The sequence below is a fragment of the Diospyros lotus genome, chromosome 11, assembly GCF_014633365.1.
Source record: "Diospyros lotus cultivar Yz01 chromosome 11, ASM1463336v1, whole genome shotgun sequence".
NCBI lineage: Eukaryota > Viridiplantae > Streptophyta > Magnoliopsida > Ericales > Ebenaceae > Diospyros > Diospyros lotus.
The window spans coordinates 10985738-11012628 of NC_068348.1; the positions used below are offsets into that span (position 1 = coordinate 10985738).

At 37.8% G+C, this 26891-nt stretch overlaps 1 protein-coding gene across 1 annotated transcript; it reads right to left on the reverse strand.

The window, feature by feature from the left end:
• Positions 1-8563: 8563 nt before the first annotated feature.
• On the reverse strand, positions 8564-25628 carry LOC127812532 (uncharacterized). The gene is made up of 5 exons (XM_052352948.1): positions 25197-25628; positions 24991-25069; positions 24500-24568; positions 9244-9412; positions 8564-9139 (listed from the first exon to the last, which is right to left on the reverse strand). Exons 1-4 carry the CDS (start codon positions 25535-25537, stop codon positions 9305-9307), a joined length of 597 nt encoding a protein of 198 aa, XP_052208908.1. The 5' UTR covers positions 25538-25628; the 3' UTR covers positions 8564-9139; positions 9244-9304.
• Positions 25629-26891: the final 1263 nt, after the last annotated feature.

Sequence of the window (26891 nt, forward strand, 5' to 3'; positions counted from 1 at the left end):
AAGCCTCCTCGTCTTCTCCACGCACATGAGCCTCTAGCTCCCCTACAAGCCTCTTTGTCCTCTCTGCACATGTGAGCCTCTAGCTCCCCTGCAACCTTTTTTTCCTTCTATGTGTAAGTGTGTCTTGGTCTCCCCTATGAACCTCTTTGTTTCTCTACATGCATGAGGCTTGGTCTCCCCTATGAGTCCCTTCATCTTTTCCACGTGAATGAGTCTCTATCTCCCTTGTGAGCCTCTTCGTCTTCTCCACGCACATAAGTCTCTATCTCCCCCATAAGCCCTCTTCGTAGTTGTTGCCCAGATAAATACCCAAGAGGGGGGTGAATTGGGTTTTTAAAAATTAATAATAATTTTAACTCTTTTAAAAACTCTTAAATTTGTGATTTTAATATGTGATGATTGTACTATGATTAATAACAATAAAATCACACAACCACAAGGAACAGATAAATTTATAGAGGTTTGGCTCTAAAGAGCCTAATCCTCTGTCTCAAGACTTAGCTTGAAGCTCTCAAGATTTAGCTTGAAGTTCCACTAGGGAGAATCAACACTAGATTTTAATTGGATCTAGAACCAACATACAATCCCTTGCCTAACCAAGAACCACTAGGATACTACTAGCAAATAGAATCCCCTCACACAATAAATTAGTAAAATAATCCCCTCACACAATAAGTGAGTAAAAATAACAAACTTACAACCAGAGCCAATTACAAACAAGTCACCAATAATTGAGAATTCCACTAGCCAGCACACTTCTAGCACTTTGAACCTTCTCACTCTTGTTTGAATGCTCTATCAAGTTTGTTCTCTGCCTTGAGCCTCCATATTTACCCTATATATATATATATATATCTTCCAAACACACTAGCCATTAAAAAAAAGGTTAATATAAAATTTGAAATTCAAAAAATGTTTAGACTTTCTCAAATAATAAGAAAACATATCTCACATTTAATTCAAAATAAATTTACTTTTTGCATGAGAAATTAAGATTTGAAAATTCAAATATAAGTTTTTGAGACATAAATAATTGAAACAAGAAAACATGTCTAAAAGCAATTCTCTTTTAATTCAAAATAAATTTACTTTTTGCATGAGCAAGAGAAAATATGTTTAAAAACAATTCTCCTTTAATTCAAGATTTGAAAATTCAAATATAAGCTTTTGAGACATAAATGATTAAAACAAAAAATACGTCTAAAAGCAATTTTCTTTTAATTCAAAATAAATTTACTTTTTACATGAGTAAGAGAAAACATGTCTCAAAACAATTCTCTTTTAATTCAAAATAAATTTAATTTATACATGAGTAAGAAATGCATTTATCAATATATGAAAATTTAAACATAAACTTTTGAGATATAAATGATCAAAACAAGGAAACATGTCTAAAGATAATCTACCTTTAATTCAAAATAAATTTACTCTTTGTACCCACTTTTAATTCAAAATAAATTTACATTTTGCATGAATAAAAAATACATTTATATCATAAAAATATTTTTGTTATTATCAAAATCATATTTACTTACCCTTGAACTTAATAGTACTCTCAGCAGAAATGAGTCTCCATCTCCCCCGCGAGCTTCTTTGTCTTCTCCACATGTGAGTCTCCAGCTTACTCGCAAACCTCTTCACCTTCCCAATGCATGCAAGCCTCCTCGCTTGAGTCTTCGCATATGCATGCAGTCCCTTTTTCAAGTTATCTATTTTTTGCAAGTAAAGCTTAAAAATTGGAGCAAATCGTTACTTCTTTGGAGCAATCCCCCCGCATCTAATTAATGAACTCTTCTCTTTGACTATCAGTCAAAAACAAAAGTGGGGAGCCATTGTTGTAATGGTACCCTCGCGGGGAATCTCCTCGAAGAAACACCCTCTAAGTTGGTTCATCGAATATCACCTTGGAAAACCACATGTGCACCTCTTCACAGCTCACATGAGGACCCCATCTGAGTGACTCACTCTTGCACCTAACCACCTGCATCATTACTACATATATACTTCTCCATGATAGCTTCTGATTTAAGCATCGGAGGGCTCGCGCGAGAGAAATCCTTACATGCCTTCTGACTCTCTCCTATTTTGTAGACAACCTGATGACTCCACCCCAGAGCTCTTAAGTTATCCAAAGACCCCCATCTATAAGCTCCAAAGTCATATGAAGACTCCCCCCCACAACTCATTGGGCTACCCACGAACCAATGCCTGAGACCTCATCTACACGCTTCATTTGGGGACCCATCCACAAACTTTATCTCTTCAGCACATCATTCTCCCCTATTCTCTCGAATAGTGGACCGAGCATCCCCCAAGTTGTGCTGGATCTTTCCAAACTTGTATCCTAGCTTGGTTCTACTAACTGTTTGTTGAGATTTCTCGAAACAAATAAATATTAATTGTTGTAGATCGAGCAACAACATATTCAAATATTGGGTGAAGGGAGATTTATTTGGTTTGTTTTATACGTGGATTGTTGTATAATTTAAAGTTTAAATAAGTTGATTGGTTGTAAATTTAAATATTCTATATTTAGCAAGTCAGAGTTATTCAATTTTAAATTTCCTTCGCACGAACAATACATTTTTGAGATTGCAAGACACTTTGATGAGTATTTTCTTTTTCACATGTACTATTATGAACAATTACAATTGAAATCTCTATTTAAATATGAAGATCCTCCTGGTGTGCACCAAATATTGGGGGAGATCCAGAGGAGAGGGGTGTTGTTGATGGGCCCTCTCAAAATGAAATTTGACTCTCAGATATTTGTGTTATAAAAGTTCAAACTAGGAATAATTAATGAGGGAGGGGATGAACGAAAAAAGGGGACAATGAAAGGGAAAGAAGAGTGGAATCAAATGCCATATTTGATGATATCCCCTCCTATAAATGGTCCACAAAACCGAAAGCTCGTTCAGATGCCTTCCCTCCCTTACCTAAGTTCTAATGGTCCACCAAACAGCCCCTAAGCTCTACAATATTATGACTGTGACACCACCTTATTAATCCACTCACTTCCTTTATTTTCTACTTCTTAATTTCTTTTTGTTTCTCTAAGGAGAAAAGGGTCAGACTGAGTGTAGTTTTAAGTCAGGTATATACCTCTATCTACAGAGCAATTTACATATGATCATTTCCATGACTCAATTTACCATGCCTAGTAGGGTCATTTGTACGGTATTAACTCACTTCTTCCCCTCTCAAACTAGCTAGTCATGGCACAAGTTGGAGAGCCACCATCCCTAAGCAAGCGACAGCCCATAATAATAATATGACAATACATTACGTTAAAATGTGGTATTCTCCGTCTTGTCTCGTCTCTAGATAACAAGTTAAGCAATGGTAAAGTTTGTTTGGGTGCATTATAATTATTGTGTAGGGGCCATTTTAACAAAATCAATTAAATTTACTGCATATGTTTAGTTAAAATTTAAGTTGAGGTTCATGCGTGTAGTAGTGTTAAGAGTTGCTATCAACTTAATAACATTGACAGCTCCTTTTCATTGGCTTTTATTAGGATGGGTCCTTCTGTTTGCTATCCATCATCTGCTCAATAGTGACTTCGCCCCCCAGAAAGTTGAACTTACAGGAAACTTGGAAAAGGGTAATCTCATTATAAAATTCTATACACGAAACTCACTAAATCGGTATAGTAATAATACCATTAATTTTCAGAAATAAAATACGAATTGCAAACTTGTGCGTTATAGTAATTAGATTATGAAAAGTCGTATCGTATTGTTAATCATTGAGATAGTCTAGAATTTACGTTTAAATAATTCAACTCAAAGTATAGTAAAGATGGATACTCTAAAGTTGGATTATGAAATGGTAGAGATGCTGATTTAGAACGAGACCCATTCAAACAAAAAGGGTGGTGGAATTTACACGACATGAAGAGGTGAATATAAGTTTTGGATTATAGGGAAAGTGGGCCATTACCATACACGTAGTCGGGTCCCAAAGGAATAAGGATGGATGGATGGATGGATCATCCAGCAAAGGCAGCAGCAGCCCTCTATCTGAGTAGCCATGGATGGGGGGTGAGGGTGGGGAGCATGTGAAGCTGCCAAATTGTTGGGCACAAGCCAGTTGTACCTCTTCTTCTACTCTCATTCTCATAATTTTATCCACAACTGGAACGGGGCCACCCAACTCCATTAAGATTGCATTATTTAGATTTAATAAAGAGTAATTGAGATTTACAAAAGTAAAATTAGAACTAGGAGCATTATAATTTATCATAGAAGGGAATTATTTAAAGAAGTAGGTGCTTACATGTAAATTAATTTCAACTAGCAATGATTTGAACAATATATAAGAAGCTCAGCTCATTGATATATAGGGATTGATACCAATTAATGAAACAAAATTGGGTAGAAATTAAGGTATGTACAGTAGAGAGGACCACCAAAGCACAAGAGATGGAGAAAAATTGATCTAATTATAAGATTTGAACAAAACATATAACTACGAGGAAAATTGACCTATTTTGTCATTTGGTCTACTACGTACGTACTCTGGGGGTGGCTGCACATGTATTTTGAACTCATGAAATTAGGGCTAAATTAATTCAATATCATGTTACTAAGAAACTCAAAAAGAAAATGATGAGAAATACTATTGAGTTATTGATTGGCACCCTCCTATTTATTATTTTATTGTGTCATTATATCATTGAATATTGCCAATTAAATTTGGGAACTGTGGGTTAGTATAGGACCACTTCAAGGTCGGCTTTACTATATATATATATATGAATCAAACCCCAGAAGTTTAGACTAGGAAAGCGATATTTTCAAGTTATGTCATATATAGCATAGCTAAGCCAAGCTTATCATGTTTGGTAGTGAGGAACTAGTGTAGATTAATGTCTCAATAGTTGAAGTCTCAACGTACGGCAGACCGTAGAAATGTAATTTGACAAAAATACCCCCTTGGTTTATGCGTGAGAAACCGGGTGTGATTTTGGGGAGGGCGGATTGATGATATTTGAAGATGCACGTTGGCCAATTATTAACAACTGAAATTAGAGGCAATTAATTTCAACTCAACCCAAGGGACCAGGCAAGGCTGAGTGTTGAGAGAGAGAGAGAGAGAGAGAGAGAGAGAGAGGAGGGCTTCCTTCTTCTTAGGCTTTTGTGTTTTTTTTTCTTCATGGCAACAGATGGGCTTGCTGCCCTATGTAATCATGAATTTCCCCAGCCATCATTACCACCCTTGAATTAGAACTTCTCTCTCTATCTCTCTCTCACAAATTGCATATGGTATGGATGGCGGCCACCCCCACCACATGGGTGCAGACTGCAACAAGCACAGCCCAATTTATATATCTCTCTCTCTCTGTATATATATATATATATATACATGTGATGTAATATAACACAATCCGCTGCTGCTACTACAACTACTACTAGTCTCAATTCATCTTCTTCTTCTTCTTCTTCTGCACCTTTGTGCTTGCTCATCTCTTGGAAGAGACAAATGTGTACTCATTCCGCGAAACCAATTAGCATCCCCTTGTGTCACCTTCACCGCCAGCGGAAACATAGATCAAGGGCATCTAAAGTTCGAGTTCACAGACTGATCCACAGCAGGAAGAGTGAGAGATCAGAGAAGAAGAAGGGAGAGATGGAGTTAAAGAACTTGAAGCTGTATATGGAGAACGTGCATATTTTGCAGGAGAATGAGAAGCTCAGGAAGAAAGCCACCCTCCTCCACCAAGAGAACCTCGCCTTGTTGTCTCGGCTCTCTCTTCACACCCAACAGCAACAACACCACCTGTCATCATCATTTTCATCCTCACCATCAACTCCCCCTCCTCCTCCTCCTTCATAATTAATTAACCTCTCTCTCTCTCTCTCTCTCTCTCTGTTCATCATCAGGATATCATGATAGCTAGTCTTGCCTTGTTTAGCATTTTAATTTTGATGTTAACTATCTCTCTTGCCTGATGAGTGAATTTCATATGGAAATCAATAATTAATATATATATATATATATATTGTGATGCATTATGATCTGATGCCCTTGTCCCCTTTGGGGTTTGTTGATCCACCCAGTTAATCGATTTGTGTTGGGTTTTCTTTTCGATATATATATATATATCTATCTATCTGGGTCTTGAGATCTAGGCTATATATAGGCTTTAAGACAACACCATATATACCAGGAAGCAGTTGGACCTCACTTCCATGGATGCATGCTTTTATATATAGTTTCTGGGCTACAGATAATTACCTTTTGTACTCTTTTCTTACTTCTTGAAATTGGCCTATTCTAGGAATTGTTTTACTTAACATAAATTCTTCAAAAAGAAAATCGATTAATATGAACCAAACTAATTAACAGACCTATAATTATTGATGTAATTAGAACTTCCACTACCATATATATCACTTCCCTCAAAATATTATTTTCTTAGTTTAGAGTAAATATTGTTAATTGGGAAGGAATCTCTTATTGAAAGAATATATCTCAAGCAATATACTGTCTTTACACTCAATATATATTCGTGGACAAAATTTATTAAATAAAATTGGATAATCTTGGCTTGGCTTGGCTTGGCTTAGCAATGGTAGGAAAAACATAAATAATTAAATAAATTTGGATAGTCTTCGTTCCAAGGTTTCTGAATTCCAAGGAGAATCCCTCCCCGGGCAGAGCATAAAAGTTGACAGTCATTTCTTCAAAAGTATGTTCCATTTGAACCCTACAATCCACACACAATTTAGAGATACACAACTCAATAAAAAAAAAAAAAAAATTGAAAAAATTCAGGATGCTCTAATTAGATTCGATTTAAAAATTAAATCAAACCAAATTTGATTATGTGAATTTAAATTATTATTTTTTTTTTTAAAAAAAAAAAGAGAGTTAGATATGTGAAACAACTATTGATTAGAGTTTAGATTAAATTTTTCGGTCAAAAAAGTTAGGACTAAAAGGTTGACCACTTTACAAAAGACCTTAATTAAAAATTTTATGCCTACCCAACACCTCATTTTATTTATTAGTGGCTAAATTGACCCTATCACCCCTTAAAACCTTAGATTTTTTTTTTTATCCAAACACCCCCCTTAAACTTTATATTTCGCTAACTCAGTCCTTAAACTTTCTTAAATTATGCATGAGAGTCACTTTATTACTAATGACATTAATTAAGTTTACCATACATCTCCTAAAGTTTAGCCCTTTGATCTGAACACTCTCAAATCTTTATTTTTTGTTAAATTGATACATAAGCATTTTTAAAATGGTCAGAACATCGCATTCATAAAAGATAATACTAATTTAGCTAAATTAAATGGAGATTAGTCCAATTAACTTTGTTTCTCACGAAGAAAGTGACCTAGTTATTTTTAAAAATACAATCAATTTATTTCCAATTTATTTAATTTCATTACAGGATTTTGTGGCGAATTTAAAATGGTTTGAGGACCTATTTGATAAAATATAAAGTTTACCTCATGGGAGTATCTAATTAATTAAAAATTATATGATCCGTTTAGCCTTAGCACATAATTTTGATTTGAAATACTTGATTAGATTTGACAGAAGTTTTGCATATGTTAATTTATGGTTTATAACAAAACTAAATCTATTATTTCTTAATGCTTTTGCTGTCATACATGGAGACCCAAAAGTCAATTATACCCAATTTTTGGTTGGATTGGTTAATTTAATTAGTTTGATAGTGAATTATACCCAAATTTGATTTAATTTGCTTGCCTTTGTCCACGTTTAAAAAATTTGACCCCAAGTACCCAATTAGAAACGGGACAAAAGTTCATGGTTCGATAAATGATTCGAGATCAAATTGAGATATATTTTTATAAATTAAATAAATATATATTAATAATAACTATATATGATATAAACATTTTAAAACACAAAATTCATCACATAATAATACTTAATAGATTTAAAATTATATTAAATTACATTCTCCTCCAAGTAAATAAAATTTATAGGACAATATTAACATAAATTTCGATAAAAATATAATAATAAAACTAAAGATCAAAAATTAAAAACAATTACACATTTCTTAAAAAAAAATGATAGATGATAATTTTAAAATAGATCAACTCCTTTTAAAAAAATGTCAAATTGGTATAAATATTTTTAATATTTCAAAATAAAATACAATATAAAACAAAGAACACGTTAATCGATTCATTCAGCCAGTTGAACAGACTAATTTACTATCTGACCCCAACCTTATTTTACCGATTCAGTTCGATCCAATTCTCAAAACATCACTCTCTGCCACATGATAAATTCAAAACAACCTCACAGAAAATTAAGGAATGCCTTTTGTGTAACTTATTAAGCATGTTTTTCTTGACTTGACTATGAATGCAGATGGAGGACGAAAGCAAAGTCTTTAACTAATTGATGCTGATAGGTAGCAACCATCCATCCAGGAAGCTTCAAGAGGCTACAAAAGGTCAAAAATCATCATGCCCTCGTACCCAAAAAACCATTTGAATTCATACCCATCATATATAAAATTGCAATGGAACCTATTTTGAACCTATCTTCTCTGCAACATATGTCAAAAAAGCCCATAATTGCAGTTTTAAAGAAAATTACCAAAACACAGAACCAAATCCCTCTTTCCAACTCAAACCATTTTTCAGTTTTTCACATTCAACAGTTGTGATCAGACACATAAACAGCTTGGCAGTCAAAAGAGCAATTATGGATGCCATAAAAAGGCCTGGAGAGGAAGGTGCCATTGTTGACATAAGAGTGGTAAAAATAACATTAAAAGTACCATAAAACAGAACACGCTTTTGAAGGTTCAAACATCACTGTTTGGCAACCTAGGGGAACCAGAAGTCTAAAGGTGCGGTAACCTTTATGATGATTTTTCCAAACTTTCAAGCAAAATGTACATTACTGCAAGTAGGGAGGCCCAGGGTCAATCCACTTGGTTGACAAACTTACCAACAATCAAAGGGAGTGAGTAGTCCTTGTTTCCAAGCACAGCTCAAAAGCCTCCTTTGCCCATCTATGTTTTTCCAATCATTTCATAACAATATAAGACCAAATAGCTGATCCTTTGAATGGGAATTCCCAGTTATATCCGCATCATGATTCAAGAATGACGAAGCTTCCTGCTTGTTTCCTGCATCCACAGAATGCCATAACAGTTTACACGTTGGCGATGTGGCTCAAGTACTCAGAAACTATGAATACTCATAATGAAATAATAAAAATAGCTTTACCTACCAAACTGAGAAACAAGTCGGTGGGAAATTTAATCCACAAACAGATGTAAGATAGTGAAGATCTATGATTTCTTTGAACTACCCTCTGATGATCTGCATATGCGATATGCAGCAAAACAGATGGTAGCATTGCCAATAACTGTCAATGCTGCTTGAAGTGCCACCAGAACCTATCACAATGAGAACCATTGCTATTTCAAATGCCGTCAATGGCAGTAACATTTCATAGTAATCATAACGAGCAGCAAAAGAGATCGCACACAATATGAAGTAATGTTCAATAGCTCCCAGTGAACTGAAATTATCTACCCCATCCAAGCATGACTTCTATGTTATGCATGGCAGTGCCTAAGGGCATATGGGGTAGCAATGGTTTTTTAATTTTATTTTTTTAACTGTCAAAATCCTTTCACCTGTGGATTGAGTAATCCCCTTGCACTTCTAGTGCTGAAGGTATTATTTCTTGTCACAGCCAGTCTAAATCAAATACGGACGATGGTTGAGTTAGGTAGCCCACAGTCAAGAGAATTAAAAAAAAAAAAAAAAAACCCATTGATTCATAAAACATGGATTTTAGAAACAATGATCAGCAACCTAGAATCTGTAAAATATGTTATCGATGTCATGTTAAGGCTTGGTCGTTAATGTTGCTGTTGTAATAATAAAAAAATAAAAAACTTACCAAACTGTAAATGCTTCTTCCAAAGCATCTGGCTAGCTGGATGGATTTAGGGAGACTCCCATACTATGGCTGCCTGACATTTGAAAACATTTTGACCTCAAAGGCAGGCAATTTTCAAGTCAGCCTGACAATCTACTCCAAACCATTTTACGCAAGGCTCAGTATTATGGTAATGGAATGAGAACACGTGCCCAATCCAACTTGAACTTTATTACCACAACTTACAGAATATGTTCAGCTAATAAGATCATAAAAACCTGGGGAAATGGTTCCTAGAGCCCAAATCAACACCAACAGTACTGTATGAAATGACTGTCATTGTTGAGTGATGAGCTAAGTCTCCTATACCTGAACAACATATAGCATCAGCCATAACACAACAGGTGATCCATTGAATAGGTGGTGGCACATAAATAGCCTTTCAATTGGGTTTCCCCTTCCCTATTTTAAAGATGCCCAGAAAAATCTGCAGCTTGTTTAGTTTAAAGAAAGAATGTGAAGGGAATTAAAGATGGAGAACAAGGAATAGGAAGTAGGTTTGCTTCGAGGGAAACCTATGTCCTCCTAAAATTCAATTAAAAAATCATTTCTTCCTCTTTGATTGATTATATGTAATACTCGAGATTTTTATGCAACTCATGTGTTTGAGGAAATAGGATATGTCCAAGGAATCATGAAAGTTCGGGGGTAAAAATACAATTTCACAAAGGTTTGGGAAAAGGTGTAATTTCTCAAAAATATTGAAAATCTTTTTAGGGATCAATAAATGATGCAAAAAGCCTCTTCTTAAGGGAATTTGGGATCGAAACAAGGAACCACATGAATAGCCAAAGTCCTAAATGGTAAAGGGGTCAAAATGCAAAGGTATAAAGTTTTGGGCTAAAGTGCAATTTTTAAAAATTGTAACGAGCTCGCCGGAGAAACGAACCAGCCAAACCAACGGTTGGAGGTAATCATGAGGCACACATATCAAAGATGATAGGTGGCATGGTGGGTGGAAGAAGGTGATTGGCTAGAGATGTCTATAAAAGGCCATGGATTAACACTCAAAAGCATACAGGTGACTTTTGAGCCAATTTTAGGTCGGTTTGAGAAGATTAGAGGTGAGGAATAGGTTCTTGGGAGTGAGGGGAAGATTTTGGAGGAAAAATGAGAGAGGTTCGTCAAGAAACAAGGGAGAAACAAAGTTTCGCTAGATTTTCAGGCTTCACCAAAAACTGGGTTGAAACTGTCGAAAAACAGTCACGAAATGTCGGTCTAAGGTTATATTTGAGTAGAAGGAAAAGAGAGGAAGCCATAGGGACAAACGGGGAGTGATTAGAGTTAAAACGAAAGAGAAAAAACCAAAATCAGAGTCTGGATGGAATTGCAAACGTCATAGCCGGAGAAGACAACCAACACATACGAGCGCGTGGGGCAACTTCCGGTGGTGCCTAAGGGAGCATGACAAGTCTTTTTTCCCTATAATTTTCCAGAAAAATAACATAAAATAAATAAAACAAGTTTATGTAAAAATATTTGGTACCTATTTTACAGAAACTCGTGTTTACTGTAAAAAACCCAAAACCAACAAGTGTGAATTGTACTCCTAAAGGTAAAATAGTAAAGTGAGTGGTTCTTGCATGTGTTGACCATCCCAAACATTTGTACTTCATTTGTGTCGCTTGTGGCTTGCATATCATGCGTCTTCTATTACCCACGCATCTCGTTTTTGTTGTTCTCATGCATCACGGCATTTATGGCAAGTTGACGTCAGGTTCATCATGTGTGATCGGGAGGATCGCGTAGCCCATGGAGGGGCAAGGTGTTTGGACATGATGATCAACAGAATGATTGCCACATCGCTGCCTCACTGCCGTGGAGAAGGGTTTCATAACATATGGCATACTGCATATACACGCACGAACTTTTATTCTGAATCACTCACTGAGATATTTCATATCTCACATCGACATATTCAAACGTGTCAGGTATCCCAGGATCAAGTAAAGGCAAGGGAAAAGAGGTGGCTAACGTGTAACTTATTCTTTCTAAGGAAACGTTGTTTTTATGTGTATCTCAAACGTTGTACTATAGTCAACTACTATGATACTAAAACTTGAGGGGTGCAAGTGTGGGTGTGTGTTATCATTGAGCTTGTACCAAAGAAACATAGTGGAAATCCTAACTTCTTAGCTTTCAGGTTCGATCATTTACTTCTACTAATAAGGATTTCCCTAACGCCCGCATGTGATTTTTAGTATGTACTTAGTAACGTTGTAATATTTAGGAATGGGGCATTACAGTTGGTATCAGAGCTAGAATATATAACCTTAAGTTGAATATTGATTTGACTAACCTTTAGGATATTTTGATCTATGGCAGGATGAATCAAGATATAGTAGAGAACCAAAATCAGCGTGCCATAATGGGATGGTGGACGACACTACTAGAAGGAAGGTACATGCACCCATGGGATGTGTTAGGAGATTTTTTGGATTTAGTTACCCCTACTTTGCAACAACTTCCACCCCACATGATGGTTCCCTATAGTGTAGATCTTCAAATAACATATTTGATTTCTTTACTGACCGTAAAATGGCAGGATATTGGAAATGAACTTCACACCCAGGGACCCTACAATGATCTTATAGCTTTTACCGTCCACCTACGCGAGATCGAAGCAAATTTGGACATAGAAAATGTACCTCCGGGTGTTGTAGGACCCGAAGAAGGACTCGAGGAACGAACCCTTACACCCCCGCCAGGATCTGAAACTGAAGAAGAATGATTTAGATTTTACGAGAATGAGGACTGTATACACGTGAATACATGTACAGATAGTGAGATGGGATGTTCGTTATATACATATGTATATATGTACAAATGAGGATAAAGTAGTGGTGTGGGATGTTTAAGATATATGTTTGATGTTACTAATCTTCAAGCTTCTTGGTAGCAAGATAGATCATAGAGCAATTTTGAGACGATTGTCAGCAAAATCTAATGAGTAAGTGGGATGAGGTTTGGTACAAGTGAGTATTTTAATTATTTGGTGAGATTAAACCCCTAGCAGAAATCTTGAGCGACTCACGGGATTTTTGGAGACATTTTCATATATGGTTTGTTGGAATTCCTTACTTACAACTGTTTTGTAGAGATTTGACAGGTTTGAAGTCTCGAGAGACTAATTGGATTTTGGAGGTACTTTCAGATATGGTTCATTTAAATCTCATACCCATGACTATTTTGCAAGAATTTTGATAAATTTAGAAATTTGAGGATTCTAGGTAATAATCGTTTGGAAGATGCCTAATTGTTTTACAGGATAAGGAAAGATTTTGCAAGAATTTGATGGATTTAAAATCTTGAGAATTTTATATAAAAAGTGCTCGGGAGACTATTTTGCTGTCTAAATGTTTTACAAGAATTTCAGAATTTGAGAAATTATCTGAATCCTAGTTGTGAACCCGATAAGGGTCTAGAAGGCACCTAGTTCATGAAACCTCATATAGATTCGAGGATATAGGTATTTGAAATTTGTTGGATTGGTAGTCAGCTGGATCTACAAAAGTCGGGAAAGTCGAAAAACTTATGATTTTGAGTTTTAGTCTTATTAGTTGATTAGGAATAATTCGGGATTCTTTTACTACTAAAGTTTAAATATTGATCTCATGATTTTGAGTATGGCTATTCCAGATAGTAAATACTGAATGTTCTCGAAGATTTGGGAAAAGACACGGGTTGGGGACTCGAGGAAGAAATTTCAAGCCAAAAGGTAACTGTCTAAAATGTCAAAAATTTTATCCCAAAAAACTTTGTAATGCAAGAAACCAAGAATGTTATACATGTGGAAAAAAAAAAAAAACGACCACGTAGCTCGAGGTTGCCCAAATGGACCCGTGTGTTTTAACTGCCAACAAAACGGTCATGTCGCTAAGGATTGCCCCCAAAGAAGGGAAGTCAATCAGCCAAATAAGAGAAACCAGTAAGGTCATACCTCTATGTCCTTGAGTTCTAAGGAAACCAGGAACCAATGCGGGTTACACGGATGGGAAAGAAAATCAATGAGGGTTACACGGATGGAATTGAGAGAGTTGGGTTGTCCAATGATAGTAACTACCCCGTCAAGGAGACAAGTGAAAATCTACACGGGTTACACAGATGGGAAAGTCATGTGGGAGATAGAGAATTTGCAATTAGACTAAAAATTTAGGATCTTAACATAATTCTAGGGCATGGATTTTCTATCTAAATATAATGCCAGCATTGACTACCAATCAAAAGTAGTGGAATTACAAGATGACTAGGGAAAGGGCTTCAAGGGCCAAATGGCGCTAGGAAAACCAAATGGATAATGACCCTCAAGGCTATTAAGACACTAGAAGAGGGCGCCTATGGGTATTTGGCTTGTGTACAAATAGGAAATAAAAAGGTGAAATTCAGTGGAGTGCCTGTAGTAAAAGAATTTCTTGATATCTTCCCCAAAGAATTACCCAAACTACCCCCTCATTGAGAGATTGAATTTGCCATAGAAACTTTGCCTGGGACTGACCCCATATCCATACCTCCATATATAATGGCTTTGGGAGAATTGAAAGAATTAAAAAGTCATCTCCAAGACCCTTTGGATAAAGGATTTATTCAACCTAGTGTATCGCTCTAGGGAGCACCCATGTTATTTGTAGAGAAAAATGATGGAAGCCTAAGAATATGTGTAGACTATCGTCAACTGAACAAGGTGATCATAAAAAATAAATACCCACTTCCCAAGATCAATGAATTATTCGACCAAGTGCAAGGTGCTAGGATATTCTCTAAGATTGACTTGAGATCAGGGTACTAACACTGGAGGATTAAAAGGAGGATGTAGCAAAAACAACCTTTAGATCTCGATATGAACATTATGAATACCTAGTGATGCCATTTGGGTAACTAACGCACCTAGAGCCTTTATGGATCTAATGAATAGGGTGTTCAAACCATACCTGGATCAATTTGTGATTGTATTTATTGATGATATTCTGATTTATTCAGCTAGCAGGGAAGAGCATGAGCAACACTTAAGAATTGTCTTAAGGACACTATAAGAACATCAGTTGTACGCCAAGTTTTCAAAATACGAGTTTTGGCTAACTCAGGTGACTTTCCTAGGCCATGTCATATCGGAAAAGAGAATAGTCATGGATCCTTCAAAGGTTGAGGCGATAAGAGATTGGAAACAACCCAAAACAATAACTGAGGTACGAAGCTTTTTGGGTCTAGCAAGTTATTATAGAAAGTATAACAACAACAACATATCCAGCCTTTATCCCACTATGTTGGGTCGGCTACATGAATTCTAGACTTTTATGTGAGTTACGCCCCAACAGATAGTTTGTCTAGAATTTATATTTGGATCCGACTAGGTTTTACGCTGGTTGTCAGCTACCTAATGCAACCCTCCTTCTTTATCCGGGCTTGGGACCGGCAGTGGATAACATCCCCTAGCGGAGTAATGATGAAATGAAATTTCAACACCATCTTCATATGGAGAAGTTTCATGAGATGGTGGTGAATGAAGATAATTGATATAGTTGTGTTCCATCACTTGGTTGACATGGTGAAACCAACAAGTACAATATGAAAACACAACAAATTATTATAGAAAGTATGTTGAAGGATTTTCTAGTATTACTTTACCACTTACCCAACTAACACGAAAAGGGGTTAAATTTGAATGGAATAAGGCATGTGAGCATAGCTTTAATGAGCTAAAAAGGAGACTAATTTCTGCTCCTATTTTAGCAAAGCCTTAAGGAACAGAAGGATTTTCAATCTATACGAATGCCTCGAAAACCGAGCTAGGAGGTGTCCTCGTGCAAAATCAAAAGGTAATAGCACATGGGTCTCGACAGCTAAAAAGTCATGAGCAGCACTATTCCACCCATGATTTGGAATTGGCAGCAATTATGTTTGCCTTGAAACTTTGGCAGCACTACTTGTATGGGGAAAAATTTGAGGTCATCACGGAGAGATTTAAATATGAGACAGCGACGATAGATGGAGTTGTTGAACGATTACAATTGTACAATCCAGTACCACCCTAGGAGGGCAAATGTTGTGGCTGATGCATTAAGCAGGAAAAGGCTTGCTCTGATAGCCAATCTGATGATCTGGGAGTGGGGATTGGTGGAGGCTTTTAACCAATTGACAATGGATGTGATTCTTGTAGAAACTTCTATTTACCTCGTTAGCCTGACGATTCACTCTCATCTAATGGAACGAATCCGGTAAGCTACTCTAGAAGACTCGAGGGTGAGGTCATGGGTCGACGGCCAAGGGCAGGTCAAAAACCCTGACTTTGACTTTTCGGATGGGATACTACGATTTGTAAATCGAATCTATGCGCCCAAAGCCAAGGAATTGAGGCAAACCATAATGGACAAGGCACACCGGGCCAAATACACCATTCATCCTAGTGTTACCAAGATGTATAGGGATTTGAAAAATTTATACTGGTGGCTGGGAATGAAGAAGGATATAGCTCGACGTGTGGCCCAATGTGATACCTGCCAAAGAATAAAGATCAAACATCAAAAACCGCTAAAAAGCTCCAACCTCTGGAAATCCCCGAATGGAAGTGGGAACACGTCACTAAGGATTTCGTAACAAGGTTACCAAAAGGATCCACAAGGAATGATGCGATATGGGTAATAGTAGACAGATTAACGAAGTCTACTCATTTTCTACCCATGAAAACGGGACAGCCAGTCAACAAGCAGCCTCAATTGTACATAAAGGAGATAATCAAGTTGCATGGGACTCCGATAAGTATAGTTTCCGATAGAAATCCTAGATTTACATCTCGATTTTGGGAACGTTTGCAAAAATATTTGGGGACACGACTTTAGCTAAGTACAGCATATCACCTCCAGATAACAGTCAGAGTGAACAACCCAAACCCTAGAAGACATGCTATGAGCTTGTGTAATTGATTTTTCAAAGGGATGGGAAGAACACTTGCCTTTAGTTGAGTTCACATACAATAATAACTATCACAGCAGTATCGGCATGGCTCCCTATGAGGCTCTCTATGGTCATAAATGTAGAACACCTCTATGTTGGACAGAAATAGGAGAAAAGCAGTTGACGGGACCCGAGATAGTGCAACAAACAAACGAAAAGATCAAAATAATTCAAGAACAAATTAAGACAGCTCAAAGCAGACAAAAGTCCTATGCAGATACACAAAGAAGGAGTTTAGAATTCCAAGCAGGAGACAAGATGTATCTGAAGGTTTTGCCGTCTCAAGTAATACACCAGGGCAAGAAACGAGGAAAATTGAGCCCTCGATACACATGACCTTATGAGATCTTGGAACGAATTGGGTCGATTGCCTATCGACTAGCGTTACCTCCAGCAATGTCCAATATACATGATGTTTTCCACGTGTCTCGATTTCGAAAATGCGAACTCGATCCCTCTCAGAAAGTTCCTAAGGAAACTATTGAGCTTCAGGAGAATTTAACTTATCTCAAGGAACCAATCAAGATTTTGGATCAGAAGGAACAAGTTTTGAGGAATAAGACAATACCCCTTGTTAAGGTCTTATGGAAACATTACAATGTTAAGGAAGCTACTTGGCAAAGAGAATAGGAGATAAACCAAAAATATATGCACCTCTTCAACTATATTGAATCATGAGATGAAATTTCGAAGACGAAATTTTTTAAGGGGGGGTGAATATAATACTAGAGATTTTTACGAGACTCATGTGTTTGAGGAAGTAGGATATGTCCAAGAAATCATGAAAGTTCAGGGGCAAAAATACAATTTCAAAAAGGTGTAATTCTCAAAAATATTTGAAATCTTTTTTAAGGATCGATAAATGATGCAAGAAGCCTCTTCTTAAGGGCATTTGAGATTGAAACAAGGAACCACATGAATAACTAAAGTCCTAAATAGTACAAGGGTCAAAGTGCAAAGGTATAAAGTTTCAGGCCAAAGTGCAATTTTTAAAACTTGTAACATACTCGTCGGAGAAACGAATCGGCCAAACCAACGGTTGGAGGTAATCATGAGGCACACATATCAAAGCTAATACGTGGCATGGCGAGTGGAAGAAGGTGATTGGCCGGAGATGTCTATAAAAGGCCATGGATTAACACTCAAAGCATACCAATGAGTTTTGAGCCAATTTTAGGTCGGTTTGAGAAAATTAGATTAGAGGAACAGGTTCTTTGGAGTGAAGGGAAGATCTTGGAGGAAAAATGAGAGAAGTTCGTCAAGAAACGAGGGAGAAACAAAGCTTTGCTAGATTTTTGGGCTTTGCCGGAAACTAGGTTGAAGCTACCGGAAGTTAGTTTATATTCGGGTAAAAGGAAGAGAGAGGAAGACATAGAGACAAACGGGGAGTGAATCAGAGTTAAAACGAGAGAGAAAAAGCCAAATATTAGAGGCTGGTCGAAATCGCAAATGTCGTAGTCGAAGAAGAAGACCAGCGCGTGCAGAACACGCGCCAAAAAGGGTTGAGCATGCGGGCGCATGAGGCAGCTTCCGGTGGCGCATGAGGGCGCGTGACATGTCCTTTTTTCCTGCAATTTTTTAAAAAAATAACATAAAATAAATAGCACAGGTTATGTAAAAATATTTGGTACTTGTTTTACAGAAACTCATGTTTACTGCAGAAAACTCAAAATCGACAAATGTGAACAATACTCCTGAAGGTAAAACAGCAAGGTGAGTGGTTCTTACATGTGTTAACCATCCCGAACATTTGTACTTCATTTGTGTCGCTTGTGGCTTGCATATCATGCGTCTTCTATTACCCACGCATCTCATTTTTGTTGTTATCATGCATCACGGCATTTTGTGGCAAGTTGACGTCAGGTTCATCATGTGTGATCAGGAGGATCGCGTAGCCCGTGGAGGGGCGCAGGGTGTTTGGACATGATGATCAGCAGGATGATTGCAATATCGCTGCCTCACTGCCATGGAGAGGGGTTTCATGACATATGGCATACTGCATATGTACACACAAACTTTTATTCTGAATCACTCACTAAGATATTTCATATCTCACATCGGCATATTCAAACGTGTCAGGTACCCCAAGATCAAGGAAAGGCAAGGGAAAAGAGGTGGTTGACATGTAACTTAATCCTTCCAAGGAAATGTTGTTTTTATGTGTATCCCGAATGTTGTACTATAGTCAACTGCTATGATACTAAAACTTAAGGGGTGTAAGTGTGGGTTATTATTGAGCTTATACCAAAGAAACATAGTAGAAATCCTAACTTTTTAGCTTTCAGGTTCGATCCTTTACTTCCGCTAATAAGGATTTCCCTAACGCCCGCATGTGATTTTTAGTATATACTTAGTAACGTTGTAATATTTAGGAATGAGGCGTTACATTACATATGGGGGAAAATCTAACAAAACAACTCAACTCCTAAAAAGTAGCAGCTAGTTACCAGGAAAATCTCCTAACAGTTAAGAAACTACTCCTAAAAATCTGGAAATATTTTGGATAATTCAAACGCCTAACAGCTTTCAATACTACTTAGCTGAACCTGACTACTACAGCTAGCAAAGTGGAATGATATGCAACATCACCTTCCTCCTAGAGAACCCCCTTGTCCTCAAAGGTTGTCTCAAGAAATCGCAACTGAAGCACATCATAGTATTCCTAGGTTGCATATGCTGGGAATAAACCTTGCCAATGAACAAGAGCTTCCCAGCCTCTTTTATTATGTCAATCTAGATTGGCCTGAGGCATGTGATTGATTGAATCTCCCTTTCCCAGCAAGATAGGCAAGGAGTTTTGAATTTCAATATTTTCCCCAACCTTCTTAAGCCAAGAGACATGGAACGGATGGAGCTTGGAATTTTCTGGTAATGTCAGCTTGTATGCTATAGGTCCAATCTTTCCAATAATCTCAAATAGTCCATAATATTTGGGAGCTAATTTGAGATTTCTTCTAAGGGCGAAGGATGTTTGACAATAAGGAAGTAGTTTGAGGAATACGAAATCCCCAATTTCAAAGCCCCGATTTCACCCGTTCAATTTAACCATCTGACTCAGGGTGATAGGCCGAGGACATGTGTTTAGCTCCCAAGTTCTTGTACAACTCCTTCCAAAAGAGGCTGGTGAAAACCCTGTCTTTATCCAATTCTATAGATTGGGGAACCCCATGCAATTGTACCACTCAGTCTAGGAAGAGGCACATCTTGGGCTTTGGGTTGTGAATGGGTGAGTCAAGCCTATAAAATGGGAAAACTTGGTGAATCTATCCACCACCACCAAGATGCAATCCTTCCCTTCCGACTTTGGTAACCCTTCCACAAAGTCCTAAGAACCTTAGGCTCTCATGATCTGTCTTGAATACAAACGGATTACCCTCCAGATAATGCCTCCATTTGTCCACTGCCTTCAACACGGCCAACAATTCTTTGTCATATACACTCCAACCCAGGTGCTTAGGCCCCAAAGCTTAGCTGATGTAAGAGATAGGCCTTCCTCCTTGCATTAACACTGCACTAATCCCCTTTTCACACGCGTCTGTCTCCACCATAAACTGCTTGGTGAAGTTTGGAAAGGCCAGCACAGGGGCTTGCGTCATGGCCTTCTTTAGAGTCAAGAAAGCTGCTTCTACTTGGGGATTCCAGATAAACCCTTCTTTCTTAAGAAAATCTATCAAGAGTCGGCTAATCACTCCATAGTGCCTTATGAACTTCGGTAGTAGCTTGTTAATCCCAAAAATCCCCTAAGTTCCCTCACTATCTGGGATCAGTTTTGACTCCTCCTGATATGATATGCCCGAAATAGCCCACCTCATCCTTGGCAAAAATAAATTTGGATAGCTTGACATACAAGTGGTTAGCTTTAAGGACCTCAAATGCAGTTTTAGGTGGGATAGGTGTTGTTCTAGGTTTAGCTTGTAGATGAGAATGTCATCAAAGAACAGTAGGATGAACTTTCGGAGGTAGGGAGCAAATATTTGGTTCATAAGGGCTTGAAAGGTAACTGGGGCATTTGTCAACCCAAAGGGCATGACAATAAATTCATATAGGCCTTGGTGAGTGCAAAAAGTTGTTTTTGGAATATCTATGGGTTTCATTTGGTTTTGGTGATATCCAAACCTAAGATTAAGTTTAGAAAAAATCTTGGCTCTTGCCAATTCATCAAGTCATCGATGAGGGGAATGGAAAATTTGTTTTTGATGGTGTGAGAATTGAGTTGACGATAGTCAACACAAAATCTCCAAGACCCATCTTTCTTTTTCACCAACAAAATAGGGGATGCAAAAGAACTTTGGCTAGGTTGAATGAATGAAGTAGCTAACATGCTAGAGATTTGTTTTTCAATCTCTGACTTTTGTGTGGGTGACTATCGATAGACTCGAATGCTCATTGGAGTAGTATGGGGTTTAAGGGATATAGCATGATCCAAGGGCCTTCGGGGAGGTAGGGAATTCGGTTGAAAAAATAAGTCCTTAAAGTTTTCCAACAATACATGCAAGCTATGTAAAGTAGTAGTTACCTTAGAATGGGTAGCGTGGGAATCCTTCCTCTCCTTTGGTAGAACCTTTGCTACCCTGTCTGATTCCTCTCCTTCTATGGCATGTATTGAATAGAACTGGGATATATGTCCACCCTTTTTCTCCAGCAGCTTTTGCAACTTACTCCCCTTTATCATTTTACACTCTCTTTGTTCCAAACTTCCCACCAGCGTTAGCTTCATACACCCCATTTCCACTATTACCTCTAGCTTGTTAAAGTCAAAGATTAATGGGATAACCGTCCTCATCCAGTCCACCCCGAGCACAATATCAAAGCCACCCAACTCCAAAATCCTCAAATCAGCCTTCAACTCATTCCCCTGCATCATCCAAGTGAAATCCACACATTTACAGTGTCCATACATTTTGTGTCCGTTGGCCACAGTCACTGATAGAGGGGTAGTGTGGGTCAGTTTAAACCTTAACTCATTGGTTGTAGCTTCATTCAAGAAGTTGTGGGTGCTACCACTATCTATTAGCACCATGAGCTTCTTCTTCCCCACTTGGCCCTTGACTTTGATTATCTTCCTTGTAGGACCTCCCTTTAAGGCGTGGAAGGAAATCTCTCCTCATTCCGATCCCTGTTCCTCTTCACGTACTTCTGCTGGTGGTTCACCCTTCTTCTCATCTTCTTCTTCCTCATTATCCAACTCCACTTCTTCATCATCATTCTCCCCTTCCATATTAAGCAAATGTCTTCTACACTGATGCCCCTGGCTATATTTCTCCCCACACCTGAAACATAAACCCAACATTCTCCTCTACTCCATGGTGGTGCTCGTGTGCTACAATATTGGATCCCCCCTTGTGCCCTCCTGAAGCTACTACAAGGACCATAGCCTTAGAAGTTTCCCCACTAAAGGTCCCTCCCGTAGGGAACAACTTGGTCACAACCTTGTTCTTCTTGGAAATGGCTTCAAGTGTGAGTTCATGTAGCCTAGCCTTCTCTACCGCCTCCCTTACCATGGTTGGCATCATCATTTTCACCATCGACCTTAACTCATCCTTAAGGCCGCTGATGAAACTTGAAACGAAGTATTGATCAATGAGAGTGGGCTGAGCACTCCACATTAACGACCTCAATTCCTCAAACTTCTCCTGGTAATCAATCACCGTCCCCTCTTACCTCAATTTGTTAAACTCCTCAATTACGTCAGCCATATTTCTCTCCCCAAATTTGACGCACAACTTCTCTACAAAATCTATCCATCTTGCCCCCATACCCCTGGATCTAGACCACCCTCGGTACCAGCAATTGGCCACATCATTAAGATAAGTCGTGGCATGCGTGATCCGTTGGTTTTCAGGGACGCACCTACGGATCCACCATCGCGGTTTGGATCCCTCAAACTAAGGTATCTCTTACCTCAGCAAGGGTCCTTGGCTAGTTCTAGGCGAATTCAAGTCCGTTACCTAATCGTTGGTCTCCTGCATGTGTGAATTACTAGCCTCCCCTTCTCCCTGAGGCCTCGGTAATAGTCACTACCTGGAAGCCCTTGTCTCTAGTACTAATTGAGGGGGAAACTCTGGTGGTAACCTGAATTGAGGGAAGGTGGACAGCATGTTGATCATGCTGCTAATCCGCTGGTCCATCAACTCCCTTTGTCTGGCCAATTCTCTCAACACACCATCTCGGGAAGCTACCATGTCCTCCCGCAGTTCTTCCCTAATGGATCGCACCTCTTCTCTGCTCTGGGTCACCGCTTCCTACGTCTACATGAGGCCATACTCCATTGCCTCCATCTGGTTCTCCAATTGCGTCAATCTTGTGCCCTTTGCCATTTCAAATTCCGTCACCCAAACTCACTCCGATGATCGACTCCTACTCCAGAATCATAGCCTAGGACGTATAGCTCTGGTACCAATTGACAAGTCTCTAGACTTAGATTTGAATTACTAGAACATATATGAGAATCGAGGAAGAGAGAGAGAGAGGGAAAGAGAGAGAAAATTTGGTGGGAGAATTGAGAAAGGAAATTGGAGGGAAAGAATTCAATATTATTTTCCTTGAATGAATTCCCATCCTCAAGCACATAAGCCTTTTATGGGCCATCCCTCTTGCGGTTACAACCATACTGCAAGGGTAGAATGGTCATTACAACATAACCGAATCACTTAACCACTGCCTACTTTTTAAAAAAAATTGAAAAATTACAAAATTGACCCTTAGGTCGTGACACCCACTAGGTGGAGCTGGCTACGAGAATTCTACCTCTCTAATCTTTGTCTAGAATTTATACTCAAAGATCTAACAATTTTTATGTTGGTTGTCGACTACCTAACCCACCCTTCTCCTTTAGCAAGCTTGGGGCTGGCTATAATGAGGAATAACTTTCATACTAGAACTGTTGAGCAGATTACCTAACCACAATACTAAGGGTCCATTTCCGGCACAAGATTTTCTTATGAAAAGTTAGTCTACAAAAGCATGGAAAAACAGCTGGCTAAAGACCAAAAAATGGTGATCCTTGAATAAAACTAACACTACATCTCAAGAAAAGAATTGCATAAAAGTATATGAAAATATTTCATATATCTTTCATTGTAGTGCAAAAAAAAAAAAAAAGGTAAAAAAAAAATAAACAAACCATCATTTCTTTGTTTTAAAATAGCTAGAGATTAAATGCCTTACCGTTTTTAAAGGAAAAAATGTATTTAAAAGAAACAAGTGCTTTTACCATATGCATGGGGCCTTCTACCATGAATTTTCTCCATCAATTTTTTGTTTATCTATTCTTCCAATTGGAGCATAAGATAACATATTCTATTTAGAAAGAGCACATGCTAACATGATTAGCACTAACAGATGTTTGCACTAATGCATGAAGTATCTTGCATATGAAATTCGTAATATACAGAATTGTCATAGAAATGTCTATTTGCCAACTTGTAAAAATTGTAATGTTAACATTTTTATGAAATGATCAAGCAATCAGAACCCCTTTCTCTCCCGCTTCGCTCCCTCACTTTCTTCTTTGTGAAGAAATGATGGGAGGGAGGGGATGAATAAGTTGTAACAATAATTCTAAAAAGAGTCTTCTAAATTTTCTTACATCAAGAGACTCGGAGTTATAAAAGAAATGCCAAGTGCATGCACAAAGTGCTCCACCGAGTAGAGGTACCTAAATCAACAAACAAAAAGGAAGGATTATGTTAATAGAGCAAGCAATACTTCAAAGGATTTATTCCTTGTCACTCCGAATGGTAAACATCACTTAAAAAATTCTTTAGAGAAGATTAAAACTTAAACATGCAAGCAGCATTAGTTCCAAGCCTCCATAAGATTAAAAACCTTTAAATGGCAAGATCTGAAACTGAAGTGGAACACTTTATTGGTTCAAGCTACTAAACCAAAGAAATCCATACGGCATTGAATAAGCTATAGCAAATTCATGCAAATGAGAATTTATTCACCCAAATACGGGCCCTCCCCCAATCAGAGTCACCAAAAGTTCTACATTTCTATTCTCGAGCGCACTTACCACAATCATCAAAAGCTAGACACGTTTCCGAAAAATAAAAATATGGGACAGAATTAACTCACCATACCCCAAGAAAGCCCCTTCCACGACTCATACCCACATTTCTCCCCGTACTGCCACACTAGCGCCATCGCCGTAACCCTTTTCCAGCACAAGAACATGGAACGTCACGAAACCAAATTCATAAATAAATGCTTGGATTGGATATACAGTATGCACAAAAGGTGCTCGTATATTTGACTGACAGAGATACAGAGAGAGAAGTCACCATTCTACGACGCTGGAGACATGGACGGCCCAGGTGGGGAGCGAGAGGGCATTGGGCGGTTCGTTTAGCTGCAAAAAAGAGCCCAACAATGGTAACTCGGCAGCCGATGCGTGGCCCACAAGTGTGATGGCAAACCCAGCTCCCAAAACAGCCGCAATCGCCACAGCCTTCTTCTTCTGAAATATGCAGTGATTTGTGGGTTTTGGGAGTTGGGTTTGTTGAGCTGCTGTTACCCGAACCCTTGAATTTGAAGGGGCTCGACAAAAAACAGATGAAGGGGTTTGTGCGTGTCTCCGACGAGAAAAGAGTGTCAAAGTCGACGACGGTAAAGATGCTGCCATGATCTGGTTTGGACCTGGGGATTGAGGCTGTGTGACTTCAATTTGTGAGGCAGCTTTTTGCAGGATTGAGACGGTGGTCACCGAGTCATTTTTCTGATTTTATTTTAAATTTTCAAGAATGATATTAAGTTCATAGAAAAAAATGTATTATGTCCAATAAAGAGGTCGATTATGATAAAATGGGCTCAAAGTACACGAGCTAAGCCCATCACAAGGCGAGATCAAAATAGATCAAGATGCGCCCTTAGAGCATAGATAAACAGGTAATGGGAGAATCGTTAGGGTGTTATTTTTTGGATCCTCAAGTTCTATGTTTGAATTCTGATTAGGAGAGAAAGCTCAGCAGTCAAGATCTATCTTAAATTTTAGAAAAAATCAAACTACCCTCACGTTAGCGAAGAAAGGTTAGGGATAGAAACTACCTGCTAGGTTCCCTAATTTACATCTCCTGTTAGAATCGTGGGGTTGAGTAGTAAGGGATATTCATGATAGTGCGTTAACTAAAAAAAAAAAATTGATCAATATGAGCTAAATGGCTAAGCAAGGGAACTTGTAACGACTCGCTTATTTGTGAATTAATGTGAATTTTGGGTGCGAGAAATTAAATGGAGAAAAATTAAAATTTATCAAGTGAGTTTTGGTAATTATTCGAAATTAATTGAGGTCATTTGAGGAAATGGATAATTAATTATTTTATTTGGGAATATTTTAGAAATTGAAGAGAATATCTCTTTTTCATTTTTTTAGATGCAATTGGCTTGAAAAATGAAGGAATAAGCATGATGACCTTTGGAAATTGAATCCTTGAAAATTGAAGGAATATGAATAATGACCCTTGAAAATTAAAGAAATATAAATGATGACCCTTGAAAATTGAACCCTTAGAAATTGAAGGAATAAACATGATAACCCTTGGAAATTGGAAATTGAAGGAATAAGCATGATGACCCTTGAAAATTGAATAAATAAGTATGATGATGTTTTTTCAAGCTTTGCAGAGAATAAATTGGGTGAAGTGTAATGAATTGAGTGTAAAATTGAGTATAAATAGAGAACATAGATGTAAAAAAAATTGGAGGAGGAATTGAAAGAGAAGTAGAGGAATTGGCCGTGAGCTTGAGGATGAATTTTGGCAATAAGTGAGAGTGCGATAAAGACGAGAATCGGTCATTTAAAGGCAAGTTCTTTTTCCTCTTTATTCTATTTAAGAGGCAATATCTCAGTCTTTCTATTAATGAGCAAGTTCTTATCCATATCTTGTATGTTATTTTCTTATTTTACAATTTATTTCCCTTTGCTAGTAAATTATTCTTTGATTTACATTTATACCTATTGAATCTCAAATAGGGTTTTG

What these genes read in the sequence shown, in the direction of transcription:
- LOC127812532 (XM_052352948.1), bottom strand. Translation starts at nt 25,537, where the DNA reads ATGGCAGCATCTTTACCGTCGTCGACTTTGACACTCTTTTCTCGTCGG. An exon ending in GTCTCCAGCGTCGTAGAATG is followed by an intron (nt 25,070 to 25,196) that starts GTGACTTCTCTC and finishes GTGCTGGAAAAG; the next exon opens with GGTTACGGCGATGGCGCTAG. An exon ending in ATAACTCCGAGTCTCTTGAT is followed by an intron (nt 9,413 to 24,499) that starts GTAAGAAAATTT and finishes TCATTGTGATAG; the next exon opens with GTTCTGGTGGCACTTCAAGC.